This window comes from Saimiri boliviensis, chromosome 6, assembly GCF_048565385.1.
Source record: "Saimiri boliviensis isolate mSaiBol1 chromosome 6, mSaiBol1.pri, whole genome shotgun sequence".
Lineage (NCBI taxonomy): Eukaryota > Metazoa > Chordata > Mammalia > Primates > Cebidae > Saimiri > Saimiri boliviensis.
The window spans coordinates 73,914,367-73,940,469 of NC_133454.1; the positions used below are offsets into that span (position 1 = coordinate 73,914,367).

General features: G+C 44.8%; 2 protein-coding genes across 10 annotated transcripts in view; both read left to right on the plus strand.

The window, feature by feature from the left end:
* Positions 1 to 321: 321 nt before the first annotated feature.
* LOC141584948 (uncharacterized) lies at positions 322 to 2,434 on the plus strand. The gene is made up of 3 exons (XM_074401925.1): positions 322 to 397; positions 1,086 to 1,261; positions 1,643 to 2,434. Exons 1-3 carry the CDS (start codon positions 322 to 324, stop codon positions 2,432 to 2,434), a joined length of 1,044 nt encoding a protein of 347 aa, XP_074258026.1.
* The window catches only part of STIM1 (stromal interaction molecule 1), a 244,747-nt gene continuing 220,484 nt past the window's right edge, over positions 1,841 to 26,103 (plus strand). For 4 of the 9 annotated variants that reach the window (XM_074401005.1, XM_010334243.3, XM_074401010.1 and 1 more), the window contains exon 1: positions 1,841 to 2,588. In XM_074401005.1, the coding sequence (XP_074257106.1) occupies positions 2,450 to 2,588 (139 nt within the window). In that variant the 5' untranslated portion in view covers positions 1,841 to 2,449. The remainder of the gene's footprint in view (positions 2,589 to 26,103) is intronic. The other 5 variants (XM_074401007.1, XM_074401008.1, XM_003923400.3 and 2 more) reach the window with 4 other exon arrangements.

A 26,103-nucleotide genomic window follows, 5' to 3' on the forward strand; every position in this document is an offset into this window, starting at 1 on the left:
TAAAACCTAGGTCAGGGGTTCAACTGTTCTGGTCAATTTTCCAGTGTTCTGGTATTGAGTATTAGTTTTTAGTATTTGAGTGTTCAAATGAATTAACTCATGTCATCCAGCTTTTACTGAGCACTTACTATGTGCAGGGTCTATGGCTGGGTCCTAGTGTCACAGAGATGAATGAGGCACAGCCTCACCTCTGAAAAGTGGCAATCACTATCTATGGAGGGAAGGGCAGACACGTGTATGGTCCAGTTTTGGCCACAGACTGATTTTGAAGGTGTGGGCAGAGTAAAAGTTTCTGAGAGACATTGAGCTGTTTCTGGAAGAATGAGGCACCAGCTACGTGAGGAACTGGGAGCTGGGGAGAGTGTTTCAGGCAGAAGCAATAGCAGTTACAAAGGCTGTAAGGTGGCTGAGTTTGACGTGTTTAGGCACTTAAAGCTAGTGTAACAGGAGCTTAATAGAGCCGTGAGAGTGGTAGTAGGTGACGTTGGCCATGTATTTTTATATCAACCGCCTAACCCTTAAGCCAGGCAGCTGTTGGGCAAATCCGTGTTCCCAGTCTTCAAAGGGCTTGCTCAGAACAGGTAGCTGGTTTAGCACTGTCAGTCAGAGGAGGGACTGGGCCTAATCCCTTCCCCTGCCGTGGTGCCAAGGACAGGGTAGGGCAAAGAGGAGGTTTCAGTCCAGATCTGCTGACAGCACGCTTGAGAACAGGAAGTGCAGGCTTTGTTGAAGGAGGCTCAGGCGTGGCTCTCTACTTTGGCGCACTCATTCTCAAGTTGCTGACACCTCCAGCCAGCGACACAGAGAGGTAGCTGGGAGAATGAGATGCAGGGAGGAAGCATTTACAGGCCCCACCGAAAAACCTTAAAGGGCTGGGAGCTTGAGGGGCAGGTAGGAAAACAGGCTGTGAGAGCTAAGGGAGGGCATCCCACTTAGCTTGGAGGGGAGGGAAGGCGTGGTCAGGAAGGCAGATGGCACCCTTTGGCCCAGACTCAAGGAATGTGTAGAGGAATTTTAGCTAGAGTGGTTTGGACATTTCATTTTGCTTTCTGACATCATCATTTCCTCTGAAAACAACTCGCAAGGCCCCAGTGATCCTAGTGGGCCTCCCCCGGGGCGCGTCCTAGCTTCACTCCCCAACCCTCTTGCAAAAGAGCAGGACCTCCAAGGAGCGCAAGTCCTGCCTGCAGTTCGCCGATATTCCCACCAGGGGCCGCTGCGCACGGACGACAAAGAGCGCGGGTTCCTAAGCCGCAGAGAGGCGGAAGCCGATTGGTAGTCAGGCGCGGCGGGAGGGCGGAGCCTGGGAACTGGCCGGGAGTTGGGGGCTGGGAGCTCGCCCCCGGGCCGAGGCGGGCCGGGCTGTGGTCGCCTCAGGTGGCTCCTGGGAGGCTAGCGTTGTGTCCCGGGCCTCTGTTCAGACCGGCTCTAGAGCTGAGGCGAGTGGAGCAGCACCACGGCCTGGAGATCGGGGCAGGGCAGCTGCTGTTGCCGCCGCCGCCGCCGCAGGCCTGAGTTACCTGAGCAACTGAGGGTCAGGGACCCGCCCGCCGGCCGGCGGTTGGCGCGAGAGACTCTGGAGGGGGAAAGGGAGGCTGGGACTTGGTTCTTGGCGCGGGAGGGGGGTCCTGGCAAAGACTAGCGCGGGCCCGGGGTCCGAGAGAACCCGCTGGGGGCTGGGGGCTCCGGGGCGCCGTCTCCACCGGTTATTCCGGCATCCAGCCGGGGGTTGGGGCGGGCCCGAGCTTCGCTGGGGGCCGGGCGGCGCTGGGCGGGCCCGCGGGAAAGCACGCCCCCGCCCGCCCCGGGCCCGCCCCGCGCCGCCCGCCCGCCTGCCTGGGAGCCGCTGTCCTGGGCCTGGCCCGTGCGCGTCCGCCTGCTGGACCTGGGCACCACCAGCCGCCTGGGCACGGGACTGGTCGGGGGCGCTCACCTCGGCCTAGGAGGCCCAGGATTCCGGAGCCGCCCGCGCCCGCGGGACCCTGCGGTTCGCACGCCCTCCCCAGCTTCTGCTGCTCGCTGCTCTTCGGCAGGGCAAGGTCAGGTGCCCCCTTCTCGCCTCGCTTCTTTTCTCTACCCCCGCCCCCCACCAACTCCTGTGCCCGCGGAGACCCAGGCCGTCCCCTCACTCAGGGGTGTAGCAGGCTGCGGAGCTGACAGCGTCCCCGCAGCCACCCTGCCCAAACTGTCCGGAAGCGGCACGAGCTCAGGCCGCCGCAGCCCCGGCGGACGCACTGTTGAACCTGAGGAGCCAGCCCTCCTCCCGCACTCAAACTTGGAGCACTTGACCTTTGGCTGTTGGAGGGGGCCGGCCGGCGGGTGGCTGGACAGCTGCGGAGCGGCGAGGGCGTCTTGCCTGGAGACGTCGGCTGCACTCCCGGGCTCCTGGCTTTGCCTCTGGAATCCCGAGGTGTCCACATCAGACGCATGTTGACTGAGACCTAGAGTCATGGATGTATGCTCCCGTCTTGCCCTGTGGCTCCTCTGGGGACTCCTCCTGCACCAGGGCCAGAGCCTCAGCCATAGTCATAGTGAGAAGGCGACAGGAACCAGCTCAGGGGCCAACTCTGAGGAGTCCACTGCAGCAGGTAAGGCCTTGCTGCGGGGTGGACTGGGCTGGAGGCTTTGGCTCGGAACTGAGTGGCCCGAAGTGGGCAAATTGAAACATAGGTTTGTACATGTGAGGTTCATGGAGGATCCACATATGGCACTGCCTATTCCAAACAGTCCAAGAAGTTCTTTTCGGTTAGGAGTCACGACAAATGTCTCTATCTCTCCCGAACAACTTTCCTCATCCCCCCTCAGGATGTTTTTTGTTGGCAGTAAGAGGAAGCCTTTGGGGCACCTCGACCTTTTAGATCAGCAAGGAGAGACCCCATCTCAGGCCTACTTGTCTGGAAGAATGGCCTGGTGAAATGGTAAATCCATTGCTCTTAATCAGTTCTAGTGCTGAGCAGCATGGGGAAGGTTGGGGCCACTTATATTGGAAAAGGAAAGTTAAGACTGGGCCAACTCTGTTGCCTGAAAGCCTGGTGTTCAGGTGTGCCTAATTCCAACAACCGTGGGAACCCTAGTCCCACCCTTCCCTTAGGTAGTCTTGTCTCTTGGCTGTGCGCATTTGAAATATCCAGGCAGTTCCTTAGATGGAATCCTATTTACCACTGGGGTGTTAAATGGCCTTTTCTTGACATAGGCATGATATAATTCCTGGGACCACTTGTTGACTTATTCTGTTTCTTCTGACTAATGAGGGTGGGAATTCCATGCTACAGGTTTTTTTTTTCTTCCCCTAAGTCTACTTGCTAGGGAAACCATGCATGCTACATTTGATCTGTCATAGTTTTCTCTGTGCAGTTGTGAAGGCTTATGAGACAGCAGGAACCCTGGTATACTTTTGCAGTAGAAAGGAACACTTTTATATTTTGTTTTGTGTTTTTGAGATAGGATCTTGATCTGTCATCCAAGCTGGAATGCAGTAGTGTGATCATAGCTCACTATAGCCTCAAACTCTTGGATTCAAGTGATCCTCTTGCCTCAGCCTCCCAGTAACACTAGCCTGGTGAGATAACACAAGTCATGGGGCCTGACTAATGTTTTTTTTTTCTATTTTTAATTTTTTGTATAGACAGGGTCTCTCTATGTTGTACAGGGATCGCTTCCAAAGTGCTGGGATTATAGGTGTGAGCTGCTGTACCCATCAAGGAACTCTCTTAAAATCCAGCTATTTTACATAAGGCTTAGAAGATCAGTTCTCTTTTTCCATTTCTCTCATCTTTTTGCTGTGATCTGCCTAAAGCTGTGACCTGCAAAGTGGGGAGAATTTATAGATGAGTTGTTTCTGAAGATAAGCAAGTTTAAATGAGGGGATAGTTCAGTGGGCACCTGATGAAACAAGTAAGAAAAGGAAATATAGGTCATGGTTGGTGGGGAGTTTCCTGGATGGATCCAGAAGCTGGCTTTGGTGGTAGACCCTTTATTGGGCAACCCCCTTTTAGGTTCCAGATGTTCCAAGGAGGCTGGTTTCCAAATGAGGCCAGGGTTGCCCATGTGTAAGTAGGATACCTGGCTGTTGCTTTAAAGATAAGTTCTTCTTGCCTATTAATTCTGTCTCTCCATAGAGAGTCTCCTTGACCCTTTACACCTGACTCAAAGCTTGGTTCTTATGAGGCTATGAAGGGAATGACCACTGGGCAAATATAGATTGAACTGTGAAGTAGACCTAATTATCATTTCTTGCTGTCCCTGTGACATTCCTATTTATAACTGATAATATGTCTTTTTTCACTCCAAAATATGAATGCCTGACATAAAATGAATATTTTCTAGGGAGTGGGTGTTCTACATTTTAGACACAAGCTAAAGGGATGAAATTTTGAATTTTAGACATTGGCTGGCTATTAGGAAAGGTTTTTTTTTTTTGCCTGAAGTAAAAGACATTCTAGCCTTCCTTGGGACCACCCCATGACTTGAGCTTTTGGAGACAATTCTTCACACAACATATATTTCTTTTTCTTTTTCTTCTTCTTCCTTTTTTTTTTTTTTTTTGAGATGGAGTCATGCTCTATTGCCCAGGTTGGAGTGCAGTGGCACGATCTTGGCTCACTGCTGCAACCTCCACCTTCGAGGTTCAAGCAGTTCTCCTGCCTCAGCCTCCCGGGTAGCTGGGACTACAGGCGCATGCCACCATGCCCGGCTAATTTTTTTTGTATTTTAGTAGAGATGAGGTTTCACCGTGTTGTGCAGGCTGGTCGTGAACTCCTGAGCTCAGGCAATCCGTCTGCCTCAGACTCCCAAAGTTTTGGGATACCGTGCCTGGCTCACACAATATACATTTCAGAGGCCTGGCTATGTTGATTATACCACTTAGGCCTACTCTTGCTCAGTTTAGAAACTGGTTTCTGTTGTCACAATGATAGTGAATTCCAGTGAGGAAAGTCTCAGAGAGACCCTAGGTGCTGTGAATGGCTAAGGTTCGTGGAAACCTGGGGGTTCCAGCACTATTCTTATGGTAGGTTTTCCCCTTGGGTCTGCCTGGGATTTTGTCTTTGACTCATACAGGGACTTGTTTTTGCAAAGAGGTGGTTCATATAGACTGGGATCTGCAAAAGAGTTTGGAGAGAAACTTTCTATGCAGCTAGGAACTCTTGCATCCTTTCCAGACTCTATCCCCAGAACACAGGAGGAGTTTTACTTGCTCTTAAAGCTACTAGTTTTAAAAATCAGATTCAACATACCCAGTCAATTTGTGTGTTCTCTACAGTTTATATTTTACAATTACACAGCCATTTTTCCAACAGCGTCTCACTATATCTCTATTACAATGCAGGACAGGTGGTTTTGTCCCCATTTTTATGGGTGAAGAAACTGGGTCCTGTGCTGGGTCTTTCTTATAGGCAGATCTCTGGTGCTTAAGTCTTGGACTTCCTCCGTCTTCTTAGGTCCTGCCCTGTTAAAAGAGTGCTAGGCAGGGCCGGAGAATGTTGCTTTCCTTCTGGTGATTAGGCAGGCCCTGGTGACTCTGTAGCTGAGAGCCAAGAAAAGGGCTGCATTTTTTTCTGCTCTGGAGAGTCTTTTGCAGGGCCCAGAGAATTTGATGTTTTTTCTTTTGGATGTATATACCCATCTGTCTCTTTTTAGTTAGTTAAAATATTTGATTCTAAGAATGATTTAGTTAAAATGCTTATGGCTTTAGCATGGATACAATAAACACCACGAAAAGCCTGATCCTGCAGTAAAGGCAGGTGCTCTGCAAGGAGGATCTCTCATTGGGTCGTGGAGAGGCCATTCCTGTCACCCTCTGGCTCTTTAATACCTGTACACCAGCCATGCTAAGTCACTTTCTCAGTAAAGATCTCTGCCTTCCTGCCTGTGCTACTCTGGGGCTTGTGTTTCTGAAACTGGCCTGATACCATCTAACGATGCTTGGAACCATCCTTAGACTCTAGAAAACAAGAGTGTTTTCTGTAGAATGTGTATGAGGGACCTCAGGTGGAGTCTGGAGTTGTGGCTGCCAGTGTTGGAGGTATTGAGGGCCTCTAATCAGGAACTGTGGTTTGGTTCAATGTAGCTAGGACAGGGCCTGGGAGGATAGGCATCTAGGCAGTATGCAGAGTGCAGGCTGGCTTCTCAATCAACCTCTGATGGAGTGGCAGGCCAGAACCCTGCCTCCCAACCCCCAGCTAGTTGCTGCTGCCTCCAAGGCTATAAATGGCCTGGCCATCTTGGTAGCTATGCTAATTTTAGCTGAGGGTGGCTCCCGGAACTGGGCTAGGTCCAAGATCAGGTAGGTGGGGCTTGGCTGAAGCTAATTCTAGGGACTGGGGAGAGGGACACACTAAGCCTGGGGTAGCCAGGATATCATCTGCTCCCAGGCCTCAGCTTTGACAATCACCCTTAGCTGGTTTAATTGATTCAGCAAACATTGAACAATGCCAGCTCATGTGGTATTTATTCAACAAGTACTAATATTTGAGTACCTTCTTTTGGTCAGGTATGTTCCTGTGGGAATTTAAGGATGAATAAAACAATCATGTTCCTTCCCTCATGGAAGTTACAGTTGGTGAGACAGACATAAACACATAAATAAATATATTATCTTGTGGAACGTGGCATGGAAGAAAACATAAACAGGGCGCTATCATGGAGAATGAGAGGGGAACAGAGATCTAGTTAAAGCCCAAACCTAATTATAGGACAGATTAATGCAGTTACATCAATGTTAAGAACAGCTAAATTTTTTAGAGCTTATTATATGGCAGGCACTATTTAAATATTTTATTTTATTAAATTCTTATTACTATCCTGTGTTATATTGTCTCTATTTTATAGATGATAAAATTAAATCATAGAGAGGTTAAATAACTTCCCCATGGTTACACAGATAATAAGGATACCAGAGTTTGAATCCAGGCAGTCTGATTCTTCTCTCTACCTCTGCTTTAGCCACTCTCTCAAAACTTTGCGATAAATACTGTAATAGAGGTATTGTATATGCATGCAGAAAGCTGTGGGAAGCCCAGAGGAGTAAGTGACTAACCCTGCCTGGGAGAGCTGGGGGAGGGTTTACTGTTTCTTTGTAATTTTTCTCAGATCTTGAGATGAAAAGTGGCTGCCTAATTCAAAGGTTAAGAGATAGAAACATCAGTTAGTTCAACCCACCTATTTTTACATATGAGGAAAGTGGCATACAGAGAGGCATTAGAGGTTTCATGGTGGGTTATTGGTAGAACTAAACTAGGACATTTGAGTCAGGGACCTTAACTTTATCAGTTTTTCAAATTTATAAGTCAAAATGATGAGTGCTTACTGCTTGTTTTTCACTATGGAAGGAACTTACGGTTACTAAAGAAGTCTACGTTTGGTAGGGTCACATATATTTAGGGAATATTAAATACAACACAATGTACAGGTTTAATGTGTAAAATCAGGCAGTATAGACATTGTAGGCTAAGGGTTAAAAGAGGTCTGTGTGGGCTGGGATCTACTAAGGTGGCTGCAGAGGGCTTCCTGGAAGGGAGGGGTTGGATAGAGGTAGAAGAGAATAGGAGAGATAGTATGACTTGGGGAGGTTGGAGGAAAGGGGGCATTGTAAATACCTGGTTTCACTCTTTGGTGGCTGGATGATAACTAGGCAGAGTTGCTTCATTGTTGGCCAGCAACTTCACATGAGCACCAATAGATAGGAAGATTGCAGTCATGTGTCATCTAGTAGTGGTTTTAATTTTTACCATATTTTAAAAGTAATGATGAGTGTAAATAATACTTTGAGATATTATTATACCTGTAGCAAGGTAATATGATATGAAAACATCTGTTGATTTCTATTGATGACAAAATCAGAGGTATTCCTAATATTATTGTGGTTGGTTGCAGCATATGCAATTGAAATGCTAACTTTCAGTAAGAGAATATTGAAAACAAAAGATACAAATTCTTTTCCATCCAAATTCACAGGCTTCCTGAATTCTATCTATAGGCCCCTTAGGAATCTGGGGCCTTCATGTTAAGAACGGCACTTTGGCAAGGAAATGATGAGATCTTGTTGAGGGGAGTAGTTTCCTAGGTCTCCACAGGACTTGGGATTCAGCCCCAAGGGGCCCCCCTGATTTCCTGCTGGGTAGCCTTTGATATACATTGCCAAGTGGCTTCATGGGCATGCTGTGGTACATTTCCCTTTGTGGGAAATGATTCTCTAGGAAACTCAGCAGTTCTGGTTGTTGTCAGACCTTTAGGTAGGAAAAAAGAGACCAGACTGGGCTTCAGAGCTTTGTTGTTGCTGTTTTTTTTGTTTTTTTTTTTTTTTTGGAGACGGAGTTTCGCTCTTGTTACCCAGGCTGGAGTACAATGGCGCGATCTCGGCTCACCGCAACCTCCGCCTCCTGGGTTCAGGCAATTCTCCTGCCTCAGCCTCCTGAGTAGCTGGGATTACAGGCACACGCCACCATGCCCAGCTAATTTTTTGTATTTTTAGTAGAGACGGGGTTTCACCATGTTGACCAGGATGGTCTCGATCTCTTGACCTCGTGATCCGCCCGCCTCGGCCTCCCAAAGTGCTGGGATTACAGGCTTGAGCCACCGCGCCCGGCCTCTGTTGTTGTTACTGTTGGTTAAAAAAATCATGAAATACTAAGATATACAACAAAGTATAAAGAATAATACGTTGAATACCCATATGCCCACAACAGAGTTTAAGAAATAAATGATAACAATACAGAGCTTTCTTTATTACTCCCAGGACACTTGGTATAAAATTTAATGTAACACATAGCACATTGTATATATGTTTGCACCCTTACAAGTGTAAGATGTTTGTGGAAAACGGGAGAAAGAGTGGTACTTTATCTCTTTCTCGCTCTCTGTTTTTTTTGAAATGGAATCTTGCTCTGTCGCCAGGCTGGAATACAGTGGTGTGATCTCAGCTCACTGCAACCTCCCCCTCTGGGTTTAAGAGGTTCTCCTGCCCTAGCCTCCTGAGTAGCTGGGATTGCAAGCGAGTGCCACCACGCCCAGCTAATTTTTGTATTTTTAGTAGAGACGGGGTTTCACCATGTTGGTCAGGAGGGTCTTGAACTCCTGACGTCATGATCTGCCCGCCTCAGCCTCCTGAAGTGCTGGGATTACAGGCGTGAGCCACTGCGCCTGACCTTTTTGTTGTGCCCAGCCAAACCTCAAAGTTTCTTAGACAAGCTGGAATCAAGGCCTGTTTGATAGGATCCTGTATTCTGTCTTTCTTTCAAACTGTTTCATGTGTCTTGATGTATATACTGGCCCTTTCCTCAATGCTTGTTGGTGTTGCTCACTCAGGGTACTTTGTATTACATTTCATTCAAGTTCATAGCGTTTTTATCCCTTTTCAAGCTATCATTTTATTTTCACATTTGCCTTTTTTTTGAGATGGAGTCTCACTCTGTCACCCAAGCTGAAGTGCAATGGCTCAGTCTCAGCTCACTGCATCCTTTACATCCAGGTTCAAGTGATTCTTCTAATTCAGCCTCTTGAGTAGCTGGTATTACAGGCATGCACCACCACACCCGGCTAATTTTAGTAGAGATGGGGTTTTGTCATGTTGGCCAGCCTTGTCTTGAACTCCTGACCTCAGGTGATCCGCCTATCTCAGCCTCCCAAAGTGCTGGGATTACAAGCGTGAGCCACTGTACCCAGCTACATTTGTCCATTTTAAAGAGAAATAATCTGTAGCTGAGAAATTTATGTTCTAGGTTAAAAGTCACACGATCATAGCTAAAAAGTAGCAGGATCAGAACTATAACTCTGGGGATCTGTGTACTGAGTTTATGCTGTGTTTAGCAGAACACATTACCTGTTAGTGTGTCCAAAGGAGAGCTTATACTTTACTGATCTGGCACTCAGAGGCTCTAGCCTCAGTGATCTGGCCATAGCTGTATTAACAAAGGTATTTGAATAGTAGAGTCACCTATCACAAAGTTGTGCTGCTCTGGAGGATAGTAGAGTCTCTACTGTAAACAACTATGCTATACTGTTGGAATTATCTGTTTATGTGCCTGCCTTCCTTGCTGTACTATAAACTCCTAAAGGGTTAGGACAGCAGATGTTCAACTTTTTACTCTAACTCCTAGCACAAGGCTTGGCATATAGTATACTTGACATACTATAAAGTTTGCAGAACTGAATTGAAGAGGATCTATTATCTGGTTCTGATTTTACTGTAGTTTACTAGGATTAGGTAAAGTTAAATAAGTTGCACTTATTTAGAAAATTTACTCTTTTTTAAAAGATTAAAAAAATTTTAAAATTTATTATTTTGCTTGAAAACTTTATTAAAATAAGGATTAAACCTGAAAAAAGAGCGATGAGAATGCTAGCCCTTTGCATAAAATCAGCAAGAAAAAGGAAACAGGGAGAGAAAGAGAGGAAAGGAAGGAAGAAAGGAAGGAAGGGAGGGAGGGAGGGAAAATTTTTTTTTTTAATTTTTTTCCTCACTATGACCACTGAAGAAAATTTACTCTTTTAGAATTTGCCATTAACTGATGATGCTAGATAAATAAAATCTTACTGCCTTTTTTTAAAAAGAAAAAATCATCCAGATTAGTTTGGGTCAAATATCCTTACTTGGAAGAAGTTTGTCTAGGATTTTAAAGAGGCTAGACTCTAATTATTGCAGTTCTTACCAAGAGAAAGCACTTAAGAGTAGCTGGGGCCGGGCGCGGTGGCTCAAGCCTGTAATCCCAGCACTTTGGGAGGCCGAGGCGGGTGGATCACGAGGTCGAGAGATCGAGACCATCCTGGTCAACATGGTGAAACACCGTCTCTACTAAAAATACAAAAAATTAGCTGGGCATGGTGGCACGTGCCTGTAATCCCAGCTACTCAGGAGGCTGAGGCAGGAGAATTGCCTGAACCCAGGAGGCGGAGGTTGCGGTGAGCCGAGATCACGCCATTGCACTCCAGCCTGGGTAACAAGAGCGAAACTCCGCCTCAAAAAAAAAAAAAAAAAAAAAAAAAAAGAGTAGCTGGGAAACTAATGCCACAAAGACCTATGTGTAGTGGGGAGGAAAGAGTTTGGAAATGAGGGAATGGGGCTAGACATAAAGTTCAGTAATTGGTTTTGATTTGCAAAAGGGTCTGAGTTGGCCGTAGTCATGAGACATAAATATCTGGAGTCTGGGGAGCTTCAGAGTTCTAGCTTCTTCCCTTATCAGCTGTGGACCTACTGGAGGGTAAGTCACCTTTTCGATTTCTGCCTTAGTTTTTTCATGTGTAGAAAGCGAATAAGCTTAATGAATAGGTTTGTGGTGAGGATAAAATGAGATAGCTTATGAAAGGGCTTTATAAACTATAAAATACTGTACAACTAGGGTTAGTTGAGTCCTTTCAACCTTTGCTTTTATAGATTTGAAAAACCTCAGTCAAAAACCTGGAGCAAATACAACCTGTAAGTTAAAAAAAGAAAGAAAAACCTCAGTTAGAATCCAGATGTCTACTTATGGGAGCACCTTTCTAAAAGGTAGTTGTGGCTAGGCATAGTGGCTCGTACCTGTAATCCCAGCACTTTGGGAGGCTGAGGTGGGTGGATCACTTGAGATCAGGAGTTTGGGACCAGCCTGGCTAATATGGTGAAACGTCATCTCTGTGAAAACACAAAAATTTGCTAAATGTGGTAGTGTGTGCCTGTAGTCCTAGCTACTTGGGAGGCTGTGGCGGAAAATTGCTTGAACCCAAGAGGTGGAGGTTGCAGTGAGCTGAGATTGCACCACTGTACTCTGACCTGGGCGACAGAGTGAGACTCCATCTAAAATAAAATTAAAAAAATAATAAAGGTAGTTGCATTTCTGTACCTACTATAAAGTAGTCCCTCTTATCTGTGGTTTCAGTTACCTGAGGTCAACTGAGGCCTGGGGGTAAAAAAAAAGTATGTATATATATATATATATACATATATATATATATATATATATATATACATATATATATATATACACATATATATATACATGTATAAGATGCATACTTATACATATATGTCTATAAGTATATACACACATATTTGAGACAATGCGTATGTGTGTGTGTGTGTGTGTGTGTGTGTACATATATATTTGAGACAGGGTCTTACTTTGTCACCGAGGCTGGATTACAGTGGTGTGATCATGGTTCACTGCTGCCTCAACCTTCCTGGGCTCAGGTGATCCTCCCACCTCAGCCTCCCAAGTAGCTGGGACTGTAGGTATGTGCCACCATGCCTGGCTAATTTTTCTATTTTTTGTAGAGATGAGGTTTTTTCCATGTTGCCCAGGCTGATCTTGAACTCTTGGGCTCAAGTGTTCTTCTTAGTTTGGCCTCTCAAAGTGCTGGGATTACAGGCATGAGCGACTGTGCCCAGCCAAATCTAAAAATATTAAGTGGAAAATTCCAGAAGTAAAGAATTCATGAGTTTTAAATTACACACCATTCTGAGTAGCATGATGAAATCTTATGTTCTCCTGCTCCATTCTTCCCAGGACGTGAATCAACCCCTTTGTCCAGCGTATTCATGTATCATAGGCTACCTGCACTTTAGTCACTTAGTAGCCATCTTAGGGGGTCACATTGACTGTCTTGGTGTTGCAGTGCTTGTGTTCAAGTAATCCTTATTTTACTTAATAATGACACTAAAGCCCAAGAGTGATTGCTGATATATTGTTATAATTATTCTACTTTATTGTTGTTAATATCTTTTTAATTTGTAAGTTAAACTTTGTCATAGGTATATATGTATAGGAAAAAACATCCTACACATGGGTGCAGATTCGGTGCTATCAATTGGGGGTCTTAGCATGTATCTCTGGATAATAAAGGAGGGCTGCTATAGTTTCTTTTTCTTTTCTTTTCTTTCTTTCTTTCTTTTTTTTTTTTTTTTTTTTTTTGGTTGAGATGAGTCTCCCTTTGTCACCCAGGCTGGAGTGCAGTGGTGTGATCTTGGCTCACTGCAATATCTGCCTCCCAGGTTCAAATGATTCTCCCACCTCAGCCTCCTTAGTAGCTGGGATTAAGGCATGTGCCACCATGCCCGGCTAATTTTTGTATTTTTAGTACAGATAAGGTTTCATCATGTTGGCTAGGATGGTCCTTTTTTTTTTTTTTTTTTTTTGGCTAGGATGGTCTTGATCTCTTGACTTGTGATCCACCCACCTTGGCCTCCCAAAATGCTGGGATTACAGGCATGAGCCACCATGCCCCGCCTACTGCAGTTTCATTGTCTTACTTCAGCTATACCCAGCCAACATGTATAACTGTAAATGTGGCCAAACCAGGCTCTTATTCAAAGCTTACTGTACACCATGCGGAAACTGTTAATAAAGTCTGGGTGCTAATATTTGACCTTAGTTCCAGCTGTACTCTCTTATTCAGTATAACCATTTCCTTAGCTTCACCTGCAGTCTTGAAATGGCTGAGCAAATGGGCCTGTTCCCTACTGTATTGATAATTTATTGGTATATAACAAATTATGCCAAAACGAGAGGGTGAAAAAAATAAGCATTTATTATCTCACAGATTCTGTGCATCAGGTCTGGGTACAGCTTAGCTACAGTCTCTCATGAGATTGCAGTCAAGCTGTTGGCTGAGGCTGAAGACTATTTGGGGGAGAGTGTTTGCTTTTGAGCTAATTTACATGGTTGTTGGCAAGCCTTGGTCCCTTGCCGTATGGGTCTCTACACTGGGCTATGCTGGACGTGATAATTGGCTTCTCCTAGAACAAGTGGCCCAAGAGAGTACAAGAGAGAGTGCCTAAGATGGACACCTCCATCTTTTTATCATCTAATCTTGGAATTGATAGGCCATTACTTCTTCTATATTCTATTTGTTAGTAAGTCAAGCCCACCCTCAAGGTGAGGGAATTACATAAAGGTATGAATACTAGGAGAGCAAGGACCACTAGGAGTCATCTTAAAGGATGCCTCTGATGTTGCCTAAGGGCTATGGTCATCTTAAAGGATATCTCTGACATTGCCCAAAGGCCATGGTCATCTTAAAGGATGCCTCTGACATTGCCCAAGGGCCGTGCTCTGGGGAACAGTGGCTTCTAGGTGCTGTGGCCTTTTTTTTTTTTTTTTTTTTTTTTTTTTGATGCGAAGTCTCACTCTTGTCTTCCAGGCTGGAGGGCAATGGTGCTATCTTGGCTTACTGTAACCTCCATCTCCTGGGTTCAAGCGATTCTCCTGCCTCAGCCTCCCGAGGAGCTGGGATTACATTTGCCTACCACCATGACCAGCTAATTTTTGCATTTTTAGTAGAGACAGAGTTTCACCATGTTGGCCAGGCTGGTCTTGAACTCCTGACCACAGGTGATGTGCCCACCTGGGCCTCCCAAAGTGCTGGGATTATAGGCGTGAGCCACTGCACTTGGCCAGTCTTTTAGTTTTTCTTCGACCTCCTTTGCTTATGTTCTAGAGTCTTGTGGAGTCTTTTTATACTCCCTTTTATATTGTATCTCTTGGTTCATGCATGACTTCATTGCTTTGATAGGACCTATCTTTTTTTCCTTCTCCCTGGACTCCTGGGCTCCAATTGGAAACTAGCTTTTTATCCTAGGCTGTAGTTCTGCCTCCCAGCTTTTCTGTTTGTTACCTTTTATTCTGGAGCCCATTGTACAGCCACTGACTTTGGAGCCTTTACTACTCCAACTTGGCTTCTGAGAGTTAGACAACTAGGAGGTGGCATTGAATTGGGACTCACAATGACAGATGAAAACTTACTCTGACTTTTTAGGCCATTGGTATTAGGACCTAGGACTTAAATCCTAGTATGTGAAAGCTGGAAGGGGTTTTAGAGGCCTTCTCTCCAAAACTTCTTATTTGCTTATCAGAAGAACAAACTTACCCAAGGTTTTGTTAAGCCAGGGCTAGAATATAATTTTCTCTGATTCTCATTCATATGTTGTTTTCACTGTTATAGAGCCTGTCTACCCTAATGCAGCCCATTTGGGTTGTTCAGAGGTCTGGGACCTATACAGAGGAGAACCAGGAAGCAGTTCAGAATATTATATTATATTCATAGAAATTGGTCTGGGCAGAATTAGGGATATACAAAGTCAAATGTCAAAAATGTTGAGTGCTGCTTCTGGGGACCTATCCAGCTAGAGAGCTTTTTATTTTATTTTATTTTATTTATGTATTTATTTATTTATTTTTTGAGATGGAGTTTCGCTCTTGTTGCCCAGGCTGGAGTGCAATGGTGTGATCTTGGCTTCTGCACCCTCTGCCTCCCAGGTTCAAGGAGTTCTCCTGCCTCAGTCTCCTGAGTAGCTGGGATTACAGGCATGTGCTACTATGCCTGGCTAATTTTGTATTTTTAGTAGAGACGGGGTTTCTCCGTGTTGGTCAGGCTGGTCTCGAACTCCCAACCTCAGGTGATTCGCCCACCTCGGCCTCCCAAAGTGCTGGGATTACAGGCATGAACCACTGTGCCTGGCCTAGAGAGCTTTTATATAAGGTACAGAAAAAGAAGCCCAGCAATATCTGCTTCATATGGTGCCTCATATGTACACTCTGTACCACTCTCTTGACAATATCAGTTCAGAGCAATGAGGAATCTGTTTGCTTTTATGTACAGAATAGGCATCTGAAGGAGAAGGGTCAGAGCCTTATGTTGTATGTCTCACTATTTTTTTTTTTTTTTTTTTTGAGACGGAGTTTCGCTCTTGATACCCAGGCTGGAGTGCAATGGCGCGATCTCGGCTCACCGCAACCTCCGCCTCCTGGGTTCAAGCAATTCTCCTGCCTCAGCCTCCTGAGTAGCTGGGATTACAGGCACACGCCACCATGCCCAGCTAATTTTTTTGTATTTTTAGTAGAGACGGGGTTTCACCATGTTGACCAGGATGGTCTCGATCTCTCGACCTCGTGATCCACCCACCTCTGCCTCCCAAAGTGCTGGGATTACAGGCTTGAGCCACCGCGCCCGGCCAATGTCTCACTATTGATCCGTTCAGCTGGCTCCATTATAGACTTGGGGCCTCTACAGGCAGGGTAAATAAAAACCTTGTGGGGTTACTTGTGGCCACCTGAAAAGTGCCAAGGGGAAGCTCTCTGGGTACTGAGAATTTGACAGGTTTGCCTGTGTTGACATAACTTGCTAGGGCAGGCGAGACTTGAAGAGGGATGGCTGTGTCCCTGTCATGTTTATCAGAGTGGAACAAATTTGTTTTGTGTGAGAAGCCATGCAAGGAAAATCCGGAAATGAGCCAATAGCACTTATTCTTTTGTTTTGTGCTGGGGAGCATGGAATAGAGAAGGTGCAGGTTCTAAAATATCTCTGTGGGTAGTGGTTGCCTTCCTGGCACAGAGTTCTTGCCCCAGACCACTTTGCTCACTTCATCTCCCTCTGTTCCCCTTGCTGTATTCTTGGCTCAGCCAGGCTTTTTTCTTTGTTCTGATCTGCAGAACACACTTTTATTTATACTGCTTCTCTTTTGTTTTTACTTACATCATTTAACTTTCCTCCCAGAATGTCCTTACCTGTCCTTCTTTATTCCTACTTCCAGTCCTCGATGAAGTCTTTTCTGACACTAATGCTAGCTGTGAGATACTGCTGACCTCTGAACAAACTCTGGTAGCACTTACTATCTGCAGTGCTTTCTGTGTACTTCACACCCTGCTTATGCCACTTATAACAAGAGGCAGCTTGATATGTCTTTTTCAGCAAGCTAGTAAGAGTGCTGGGCATTGGCTTGAGTTCTTGCTGACAGTATGACTCAACTCTCAAATGACAGTTTCCTCACTTGAAAAATGGAGTCATTACCATGTGCATTGGCTCACCCCTGTAATCCCAGCATTTGGGAGGCCAAGGTGGGCAGATCATCTGAGGTCAGGAGTTCGGGACCAGCCTGGCCAACATGGTGAAACCCTGTCTCTACTAAAAGTACAAAAATTAGCTGGGTATGGTGTCGGGTACCTGTAATCCCAGGTACTTGGGAGACTGAGGCAGGAGAATCACTTGAACCTGGGAGGCAGAGGTTGCAGTGAGCCAAGATCGTACCACTGCACTCCAGCCTGGGCGACAGAGCGAGACTCCATCTCAAAAAAAAAAAAAAGAAAAAAAAAAAGGGAAAGTGGAGTCATCAGCATTGTAAGAGAGGGTAAAGAAAGAAAAGTAAAAAGAAATTAAAACTTTTTTTTTTTTTTCATATTTCCTGTCTCTTAAGGGAAAGAGATGTGTCTGGCTTGTTGGCCGTAGTACATACCTTCAGTACCTATCAGAGTGCTGGTCAGAGAGTATGTGCCCAATAGATATTTGTTTTTTTTTTTTTTTTTTTTTTTTTTTTTGAGACAGAGTTTCGCTCTTGTTACCCAGGCTGGAGTGCAATGGCGCGGTCTCGGCTCACCGCAACCTCCGCCTCCTGGGTTCAGGCAATTCTCCTGCCTCAGCCTCCTGAGTAGCTGGGATTACAGGCACGTGCCACCATGCCCAGCTAATTTTTTTTTTTGTATTTTTAGTAGAGACGGGGTTTCACCATGTTGACCAGGATGGTCTCGATCTCTCGACCTCGTGATCCACCCACCTCGGCCTCCCAAAGTGCTGGGATTACAGGCTTGAGCCACCGCGCCCGGCGATATTTGTTGAATAAATGAATGAATAACAATAAATTGATCTTTGGATTGAGTAGGTAGGGACGGAGAGTACCAAGTACTTGACATCAGTTCCTGTAAAAACTTTTGAGGAGCATGCCCTGGGATGGGGATAGAATCCACATGGTAGGTTTTCTGAGGAGTTCTGTAGGGATTATTTTTCTGTCTGACCTAGTACTTCATCCCTACTTACTAAGCACCTATGGAAGCTGTGCTCAGGGACAGTTGTCAGTCATACTGAGGGATGGTTTGACTATTGACCTTGTTTGGCAGTTTTTGTTTGCCACAGCAATGGCTACCTTGAGCAGATGGCTACAGTAGGAATGGAGAAAGATTGTGCTTGAAGAGGACATGAGACCTGTGGGCAAGGCCTCCTTGGGTCTTCCTGCTCCCTGTCTTTGGTTCCATGGCCCATATGGGTTTACCTCAGGTCAAATTTGAGGCAGTTGAATGAACAGAATGAACTTTCACTGCTTTGCTGAGACTAGCTTGCGGAATGGAGGAGGAAACCTTTCATAGTTCCTGCTGCTGGGCTTGTTGTGCAGCAGAGAGATAGGATAATTCTGTGAATGTTGCTGGCTTTTTAAATGTTATCTCTGATGCTGAGAACTCCCTGAGCCTGAGAACTCCAGCCTGAGCAGGTATCATATCAGCTTTCCTTCAAGACATTGAGGAGGGGCCTCTTGGGAGACATGATGGAGGAGACAAAAGAATAAGAGCAACTGTGCTGTCAGCACAGCCAGCGAGGGAAAATCTGACCCTTTCCTCTCTTGGCCGTACACGCAGAGCTCCTGGCTGCCTTGTGTTGATCTCTGGCCTAGGTAATGACCAGAAATCTCACTGATAGGCAGGCAAGCAAGCAGGCAGGCTTCCAAATCTCATGTGCCTCTAATTTTTTCAGTGTGATTCAGTAGCTTTGCTCCTGTTTGGCCTCTTTGGGTTATCTCAGGCCTCTCAGGAAGCTCTCAGAACTCTCGTCACTACAGTATGTGCTCGAACAAATGTGTCTGTGCTTGCCAAGTTCTCAGAACTGGCTTCTGAAATACAGTGGCCAAGGGAGACAGGTTCCCTTCAGGTGTAACACACACAGGTTAGAAAGCAGTGTGTGTCTGTGTGTGTATATGTTGCTGGGTGGTCGAATTTGTGGAGGTCTTATTCCAAGAAACTTTTGCTGACAAGAGCAAAGGTCACTGGAACTCACACTTCATGTCTCTGAAGAGATAAATATGTAATTAAGACAACTGAAATAACTTCAATGTTAAGAATGATGATGAGAGCTACTATTTGTTGAGTACTTTTGTAGGCGCTTTACGTCTGCAAAACAACCCTTAAAGGTGGATATTGTTATCACTTTACCAATGAAGAACCTGTAACTCTGAGAACTTAAGGTCATTTTCCCAAGGTGGTGGAGCCAGGATTTGAAATTATCAGATCCCAAGACCAAATTGTTTCTATTTTTGTTTAATAACTTGATGGAGAATGGGGGGGAAGAAACAGCTATTTGAGTTTAGAATTTAGGTGGGGGGGAAGAAACAGCTATTTGAGTTTAGAATTTAGGTGGAGATTAGCATTTTGATTAAAAATTATACAATTTATAGGACTGTTAGTGGTGTTAGTTTATTCTACCACCAAATGGCCTGGGAAACTAGGATTAGAAATGGGATGGGAGATGGAAGGAGAGGCTGTAATTTACTTATGACTTCTGAGTAGGTAGTACCTACCTACAGAGTGGTGTATATTCAGTTTATTTTTTCCAAAATATCACCCTGGTTGCACTGTTCTGAATTTAAGTCTTGGGGTAGAGGCTGTGTCTTTGTGATTAGTTTTATCTCTTTAGTCAACATTTAGCATGTTTGTTATATAAGATAATCCCTGCCCAGGAGAAGGATTCAATATAGTAGGAGAATTAAGATGTATGCTCACATTTTATATTATAATAAGAGCTTCTATTTATTGAGTACCTATTCTTTATCAGGACTGGGCTAGGTACTTTCACATACATTATTTTAGTTAATCCTCACATCAGGTCTCTCAATTTATAGCTTATTGTATAAGGCAATCTTGGTTCAGTGCCCTGTGATTGATACTGATAGTCTTGTTGGAAGTCATGAGCTTCTGTGTTGGGAGAGATCAGAGAATCTTTGCAAAGGAGTTAGCAGCTTAGTGGGTTTTCAGATACTTCAGGTAGAAATATAAGGGAATTTGAGGGACGTATTCCAGTCATAGGAAATGTTATGAGTAAAGGTCTGGTGTGGGAAAAAGTAAAGTCTTTGGGGAGCAGTAGTTTAGATTGGCTGGAGAGTGGTAGCTTTGCTGGAGAGTACCATAAAAAGATCGAAGAAAGACCAAGGAGGGCCTAAGTTGTCAGGCTACTTGATTCTGTAGACAATAAATGGTCCTTGCAGGTTTTGACAGGGGAAGAGACATGACCTGAGTTTTGCTTTAGGAACATTAATGTCACAGAATATGCATAGTACTTTGGTAAGGGTGAGATTGGAGGCAACGAGCCTAGCTAGGAGACTTTGCAACTGTTTGTGAGCAGAAGAGATCAGGGTCTGGATTGTGAAGGTAGAATCAGTAGGACTCAAAGTTTAAATGTAGGGAGGGAAGGAAAGAAAGAAAAGAGTCAAAGGTACACCAGTGTTTTGAGTATGGGTTATGAGGAAACTGGTGGTGCCATTAACAGAAAATATATGGTAGTCAGAAGGAGGGTCAGTGTTAAGGGATGATGAGTAGTGGGGTAGCTGACCTTATTTGAGGTGCTGGGCAAGGGGCTACACTCCACAAGACTCCAGAAACCAAATAATTCTATGCTTATTTCACATTGCTACATTTTACAGATGGGTTTTCTAGAGCCCTAAGAAATGAAGTGATTTGCCTAAAGTTATCCATTAACTCCATGGTGGAATCTAAGTCTGAGAACCAAAGTCTCTTTGCTTTTTAGCTATTAAGCTTTCTAATAAAGCTGAGCCTTGACTCTAGGAAAATCAGAGAGAGTCTTGGAGTCAGACAAACCTGACTTCAATTCCAGATGTTGCCATTTTTCTATTTGTGAGATCTTAACAAGATTGCTTTTCCTCTCTGAGCCTCATATTCCCTTTTGTCTACATTTGCGCAAAAGGGAATATTAATCTTTACCTCATGGAGGCAATGGAAGTAAAGATACTTTCTGTAATACTCTTTTTACTTGTTTTTGGTTTTGTTTTGAGACAGGGTCTCATTCTGTCACCCAGACTGGAGTGCAGTGGCATGATCACAGCTCTCTGCAGCCTCCACCTCCCAGGCTCAGGTGATTCTCCCACCTTGGCCCAACAAGTAGCTGGTACTACAGGTGTGTACCACCATGCCTGGCTAGGTTTTGCATTTTTTGTAGAGATGGGGGTCTCACCATGTTGCCCAGGCTGGTCTGGAACTCTTGAGCTCAAGCAGTCTACCCACCTCAGCCTCCCAAAGTGCTGGGATTATAGGCATGAGCCACCACGCCTGGCCACATCTCTGATTTTCTAGTGGGATATAGAGTGGCTGACAGAACACTGAGTGACCATACCCTATCAGCTACTCTTGACCAGAGAGAAGATGATTAATATCCCTTTACCCAGGGTCTTCTGCCAACCTTTATGTGGGCTCAAGGTGGAGGCAAAGTAGTAGCTGAATTTAGGCTATGCTTGGGGGAAACTTCCACTAGACTAGGGTAAGTCCTGGCTTGGGATGAAGGAACTAGGGGGTGGACCTGCTGGTCAAAGTGCTTCGAGTCCTTATGTGGTCATCTCTTTGGTTTAGTACGCAAGTTCCTGAGTTCTTCTCAGAGGGGGAGTAAGCTGCTCTAATAGGGGTGTTGTTAGGTAGTAGGGCTGTGGTTATGTCAGCTCTGTGTCATGGGGGCAGGCCTGAAACTAGCTGTTTTTTCTAATATCTAGTCACATACTCTGAGTGGAGGAAGAATACAAGATTTTCTAATAAAAAAAATAACTCGTTACTGTTTTGTAGCTTCTGTCCTAATGCATTTTCTTTCCATTATTTTCTTGAAACTTTTTTCATTTTCTTTCCTTTTCCTAGGTTGGTTCTCTTGCTTGTTCACAGTTTTCTTTATGGAAAATCTAGTTTAATAAAAGGACCACCAGATGGCTGGGTGTGGTGGCTCACACCTGTAATCCCAACACTTTGGGAGGCTGAGTGGGGTGGATGACAAGGTCAGGAGATCGAGACCATCCTGGCTAACATGGTGAAACCCTGTCTCTACTAAAATACAAAAAATTAGCTGGGCATGGTGACGCTCACCTGTAGTCCCAGCTACCTTGGAGGCTGAGGCAGGGGAATCACTTGAACCTGGGAAGTGGAGGTTGTAGTGAGCCAAGACTGCGCCACTGCACTCCAGCCTGGCAAAAGAACAAGACTCCATCTAAAAAAAAAAGACCACCAGACTAGGAATTAGGTAGGCTTAGTTTAGCTTGGATTCTGATATTTTGACCTGTGGGCTTAAATTTGCTCATGCCAGGTATTGTGGGGATAACAGAACCTATCTTACAAGGTTGATGTGTGCAGATCTTTTTTTTTTTTTTGAGGTGGAATCTCGCTCTGTCACCCAGGCTGGAGTACAGTGGCATGATCTTGGCTCACTGCAACCTCTGCATCCTGCGTTCAAGCAGTTCTCTGCCTTAGGCTCCTGAGTAGCTAGGATTACAAGTGTCTGCCACTATGCCTGGCTAATTTTTTGTATTTTTAGTAGAGATGGTGTTTCACTGTGTTGGCCAGGCTGGTCTTGAACTCCTGACCTAGCGATCCACCCATCTTGGCCTCCTAAAGTGCTGGGATTAGAGGTGTGAGCCACCACACCCAGGGATGTGTGCAGATCTTGTGAAATAATGTGATAGGCATTTATTTGTACACAAATTTGAGTAATTTATCTCTACTGTATTGGTTTTTCTCCTCTGGATTGTCTGATGATATATTCTTTGCAATTCTTTGGTTCATCCTCTCTCTTTAATACCCTGTTCTCCTACGTTCTCACTCTTCCTTATAATCTTGTTTTCTAACTCTCTCGTTTTTCTTTGAAACAGAGTCTAGCTCTGTCATCCAGGCTGAAGTGCAGTAGTATGATCTCAGCTCACTGCAACCTCTGCTTCCCAGGTTCAAGCAATTCTCCTGCCTCAGCCTCCCAAGTACCTGGGATTACAGGTACCCGACACTACACCCAGCTAATTTTTGTACTTTTAGTAGAGACAGGGTTTCACCATGTTGGCCAGGCTGGTCTCTATCTCCTGACCTCAGGTGATCCGCTTGCCTCGGCCTCCCAAAGTGCTGAGATTACAGATGTGAGCTACTGCACCCGGCCTTGTTTTCTGGCTCTTAATGACAACAGGAAAAGTGTGGCTATACTGGCATTTTACCTGGTCCAATTGTAAGGGAGTGGGCCTGAGCTCTTGGGGAAATGTAAAGTTCATTGGCTTTTGAGTACAATATTTTGTGATTAACTCTAACAAGTCTCTACCTCCATTTTCAATCTGCCATCTGGTTTACCATTATAGCTCAATTTTTTCGAGTCTTGAAGTCCCTTCCATTACTGAGAACTCCCCTTTGAAGCACAAGTATTACTATGTATATATTACTTCTGCTTTTTTTTCCTTTCTTTTCTTTCTTTTTTTTTGAAACAGAGTCTCACTGTGTTGTCCAGGCTGGAGTGCAGTGGCATGATCATAGCTCACTATAACCTCCAACTCCTAGGCTTAAGTGATCCTCCTACCTCACCTCCCAAGCTGGGACTACATGTGGGTACCACCACACTCTGCTAATTTTTAAAAATTAAAAAACTTTTTTGTGGAGATGGAGTCTTGCTATGTTCCCCAGACTGGTCTTGAACTCCTGGCCTGAAGTGATTCTCCTTGAACCTCAGCCTCCCAAAGTGCTGGGATTGCAGGTGTGAGCTACTGTGTCTGGCCATGTGTTTACATTACCTCTGAATTTAGGCCCCAAACTAGTTTTTTTAGTATGGATTAAGTTAGGTATAGCCACTGGGGAATGGGTTGCATTCTGGGGTGAGGGGTGGAGCCTGGCAAGAAGGCAGTTCAATTAGCTCAGTTTACCTATGCAGGAAGGGTGTTAGGGCCTCCAGACATACTTATGCTGCTTCTGTTGTAGCTGACACCTAACTGCTCCTCCTGAGCTGAGCATATGCTTATACTCTTAGCCAGAAGTCAGGGCTTGGTAAGGCCTGATTCCCCAAATAATTCAGTGATGAAAATTAGGGCACTTGCGCATATCTAATTGGCTGAACTGTGTGAAGGGTAGAGGCTTTCCCTGAGGGTTCCTTTTAATCTCATGTGGTTATAGTCTTTTAAGGTTGGACTAATTAAAATGTGTTGGCAGTTGGACTCAATACTTTTCTTGTACTAGGTCCTGCTCCAGCCTCCTAGAGTACCAGAACTTGGCACAGAGCTATTTTTCCTGGGGAGCTGAGGAGTGGGTTTCCATTTCCTCATTTACTAAATCTACAGTGATGTAATATTTGTCCAGAATGGACTGTCAAACATCTCATGGTGGGGAGAAATTTAGACCGGGACCTGGATGTGGCCTAGATTTGCTGCACTTCTTTTTTTTTAATTTTCTTTCAGACAGAGTCTTGCTCTGTTGCCCAGGCTGGAGTGCAGTGGTGCTATCTCAGCTCACCACAACCTCCACCTCCCAGGTTCAAGCAGTTCTCCTGCCTCAGCCTCCCGAGTAGCTGAGATTACAGGCATGTGCCACCATGCCCAACTCATTTTTGTATTTTTAGTAGAGATGGAGTTTCACTATGTTGGCCAGGCTGGTCTTGAACTCCTGACCTCATGATCCACCTGCCTCGGCCTCCCAAAGTGCTGGGATTACAGGTGTGAGTCACCACACCTGGCCTGCTGCACTTCTCAAGGTGCCTTTTCAGGTTTATTCTCTGTTCTAGTAGCCCTGAAATGGCCTTGTTCTGTGAGCTGGCAAGTCATTTCTGTTGCCCTGGAGTATCCTTCCCTGGTATGTATTCCTCTTCTAACCAGAAAAAGGGATAAGGAAAAGATAAATTTAAGTCCCACCATTTGCCAGATCAGATCTAGTGTTTTACACACCTATCTTTTGAGGTACGCTTCAAAATGCCTATTTTGCAGATGAAGAAATAGATCCAGAGAAGGAAAATAACATGCTTGATTGTCATTATAGGCTGTAAGCAACTGAATCAGAATTCAAATCTAGGTCTCTCCCTAGCTTCTGGTTACTTTCCTAAGGTAGCACAAATGATTTCATGTTCCTTTATCCTTTTAAGCTTAGCTAAGTTCTCATATCCAGAAAGTCTTCTTCAGTTCCTTCAGCCAGAATGACTTCTTGTCTGGCTTTTTCAGACTATTCTGCCTCCTTCTAATCAGTCTGATAGTTAAGTCAGTGAGGCATGAATCTACCTCCCTCATCTGACTGTTCCCACTCCTGCAAGATGTGGTACTCAGTGTGTATTTGTTAAAGAACAGAATGAAGTTATAGTGCTGGAATTTCAGGTGTTATAACAGACTGGCAAGGGCAAGGGTTTTGGGCAAAGCCTTGGCTAGTTTTTTGAATAAGGCCCCCCTGTGTCTTTCTGATTTGCCCAGAATGTGCTGTTATTTTCCTTGACATCTGGCTTTAGAGTTTGTATCTTTTTTTTTTTTTTTTAAATTTTATTTTCTCCTCCCCTTCCTCTTCTATTATTGTTTGTTTGTTTGTGTTTTCCTTGTAGTTGGCTTGCAGCCAACCTATAGAACTAGGCTTGGTGCTCCCTGGAGTGGAGTGATACAACAAACCCTCAGCTTGGCCTTGCTTGCTGGAATATGCCTGTTGATTAGGGTGCTTGGATTTTTGTTTGTTTGGTTGGTTTTTTGCAAAGAGCATACCAAGTTATTAACCCTGCATTTGAGCTTATACTTTCTGCAACCTCTGCCTATTGGTGTGTGTCACTTCACAGGATAAAGGCTTTCTTGGCAAAGGCAAACACATGTAAAGGCATTCCTATAAGTTGAATTTTCTTTCTCACTGACTTGGAAACAATTATACAAGTATCTTCAGGCCTTTTTCTATGCATATAGTATATACTTAGTGTTTAACATAAAAAGTTCCTTTGGGAATAAATGGCAAGTTGGAACATAACAAAATATAGCCCAGGCGCCATTGCTCACACCTGTAATCCCAGTGCTTTGAGAGGCCAAGGCAGGCAGATCTCTTGAGTTCAGGAGACCATCTTGGCAACATGGTGAAACCCTGTCTCTACAAAAAATACAAAAAATTAGCCAGGTGTGGTAGTGTGCATTTGTAATGACAGCTACTTTGGGGAGCAGAGGCAGGAGGATCGCTTGAGCCTGGGAGGCCGAGGCTAAAGTGAGCTGAGATAGCACCACTGTGCTCCAGCCTGGGTGACAAAGTGAGACTCTGTCTCAAAAAAAAAAAAAAAAAAAAAAAAAAAAGCCAAACAACAAAATATAGTTAAAATGTCTTTCATGGGAGAAGTGATAAAATATTAATAATCAAAATAAAT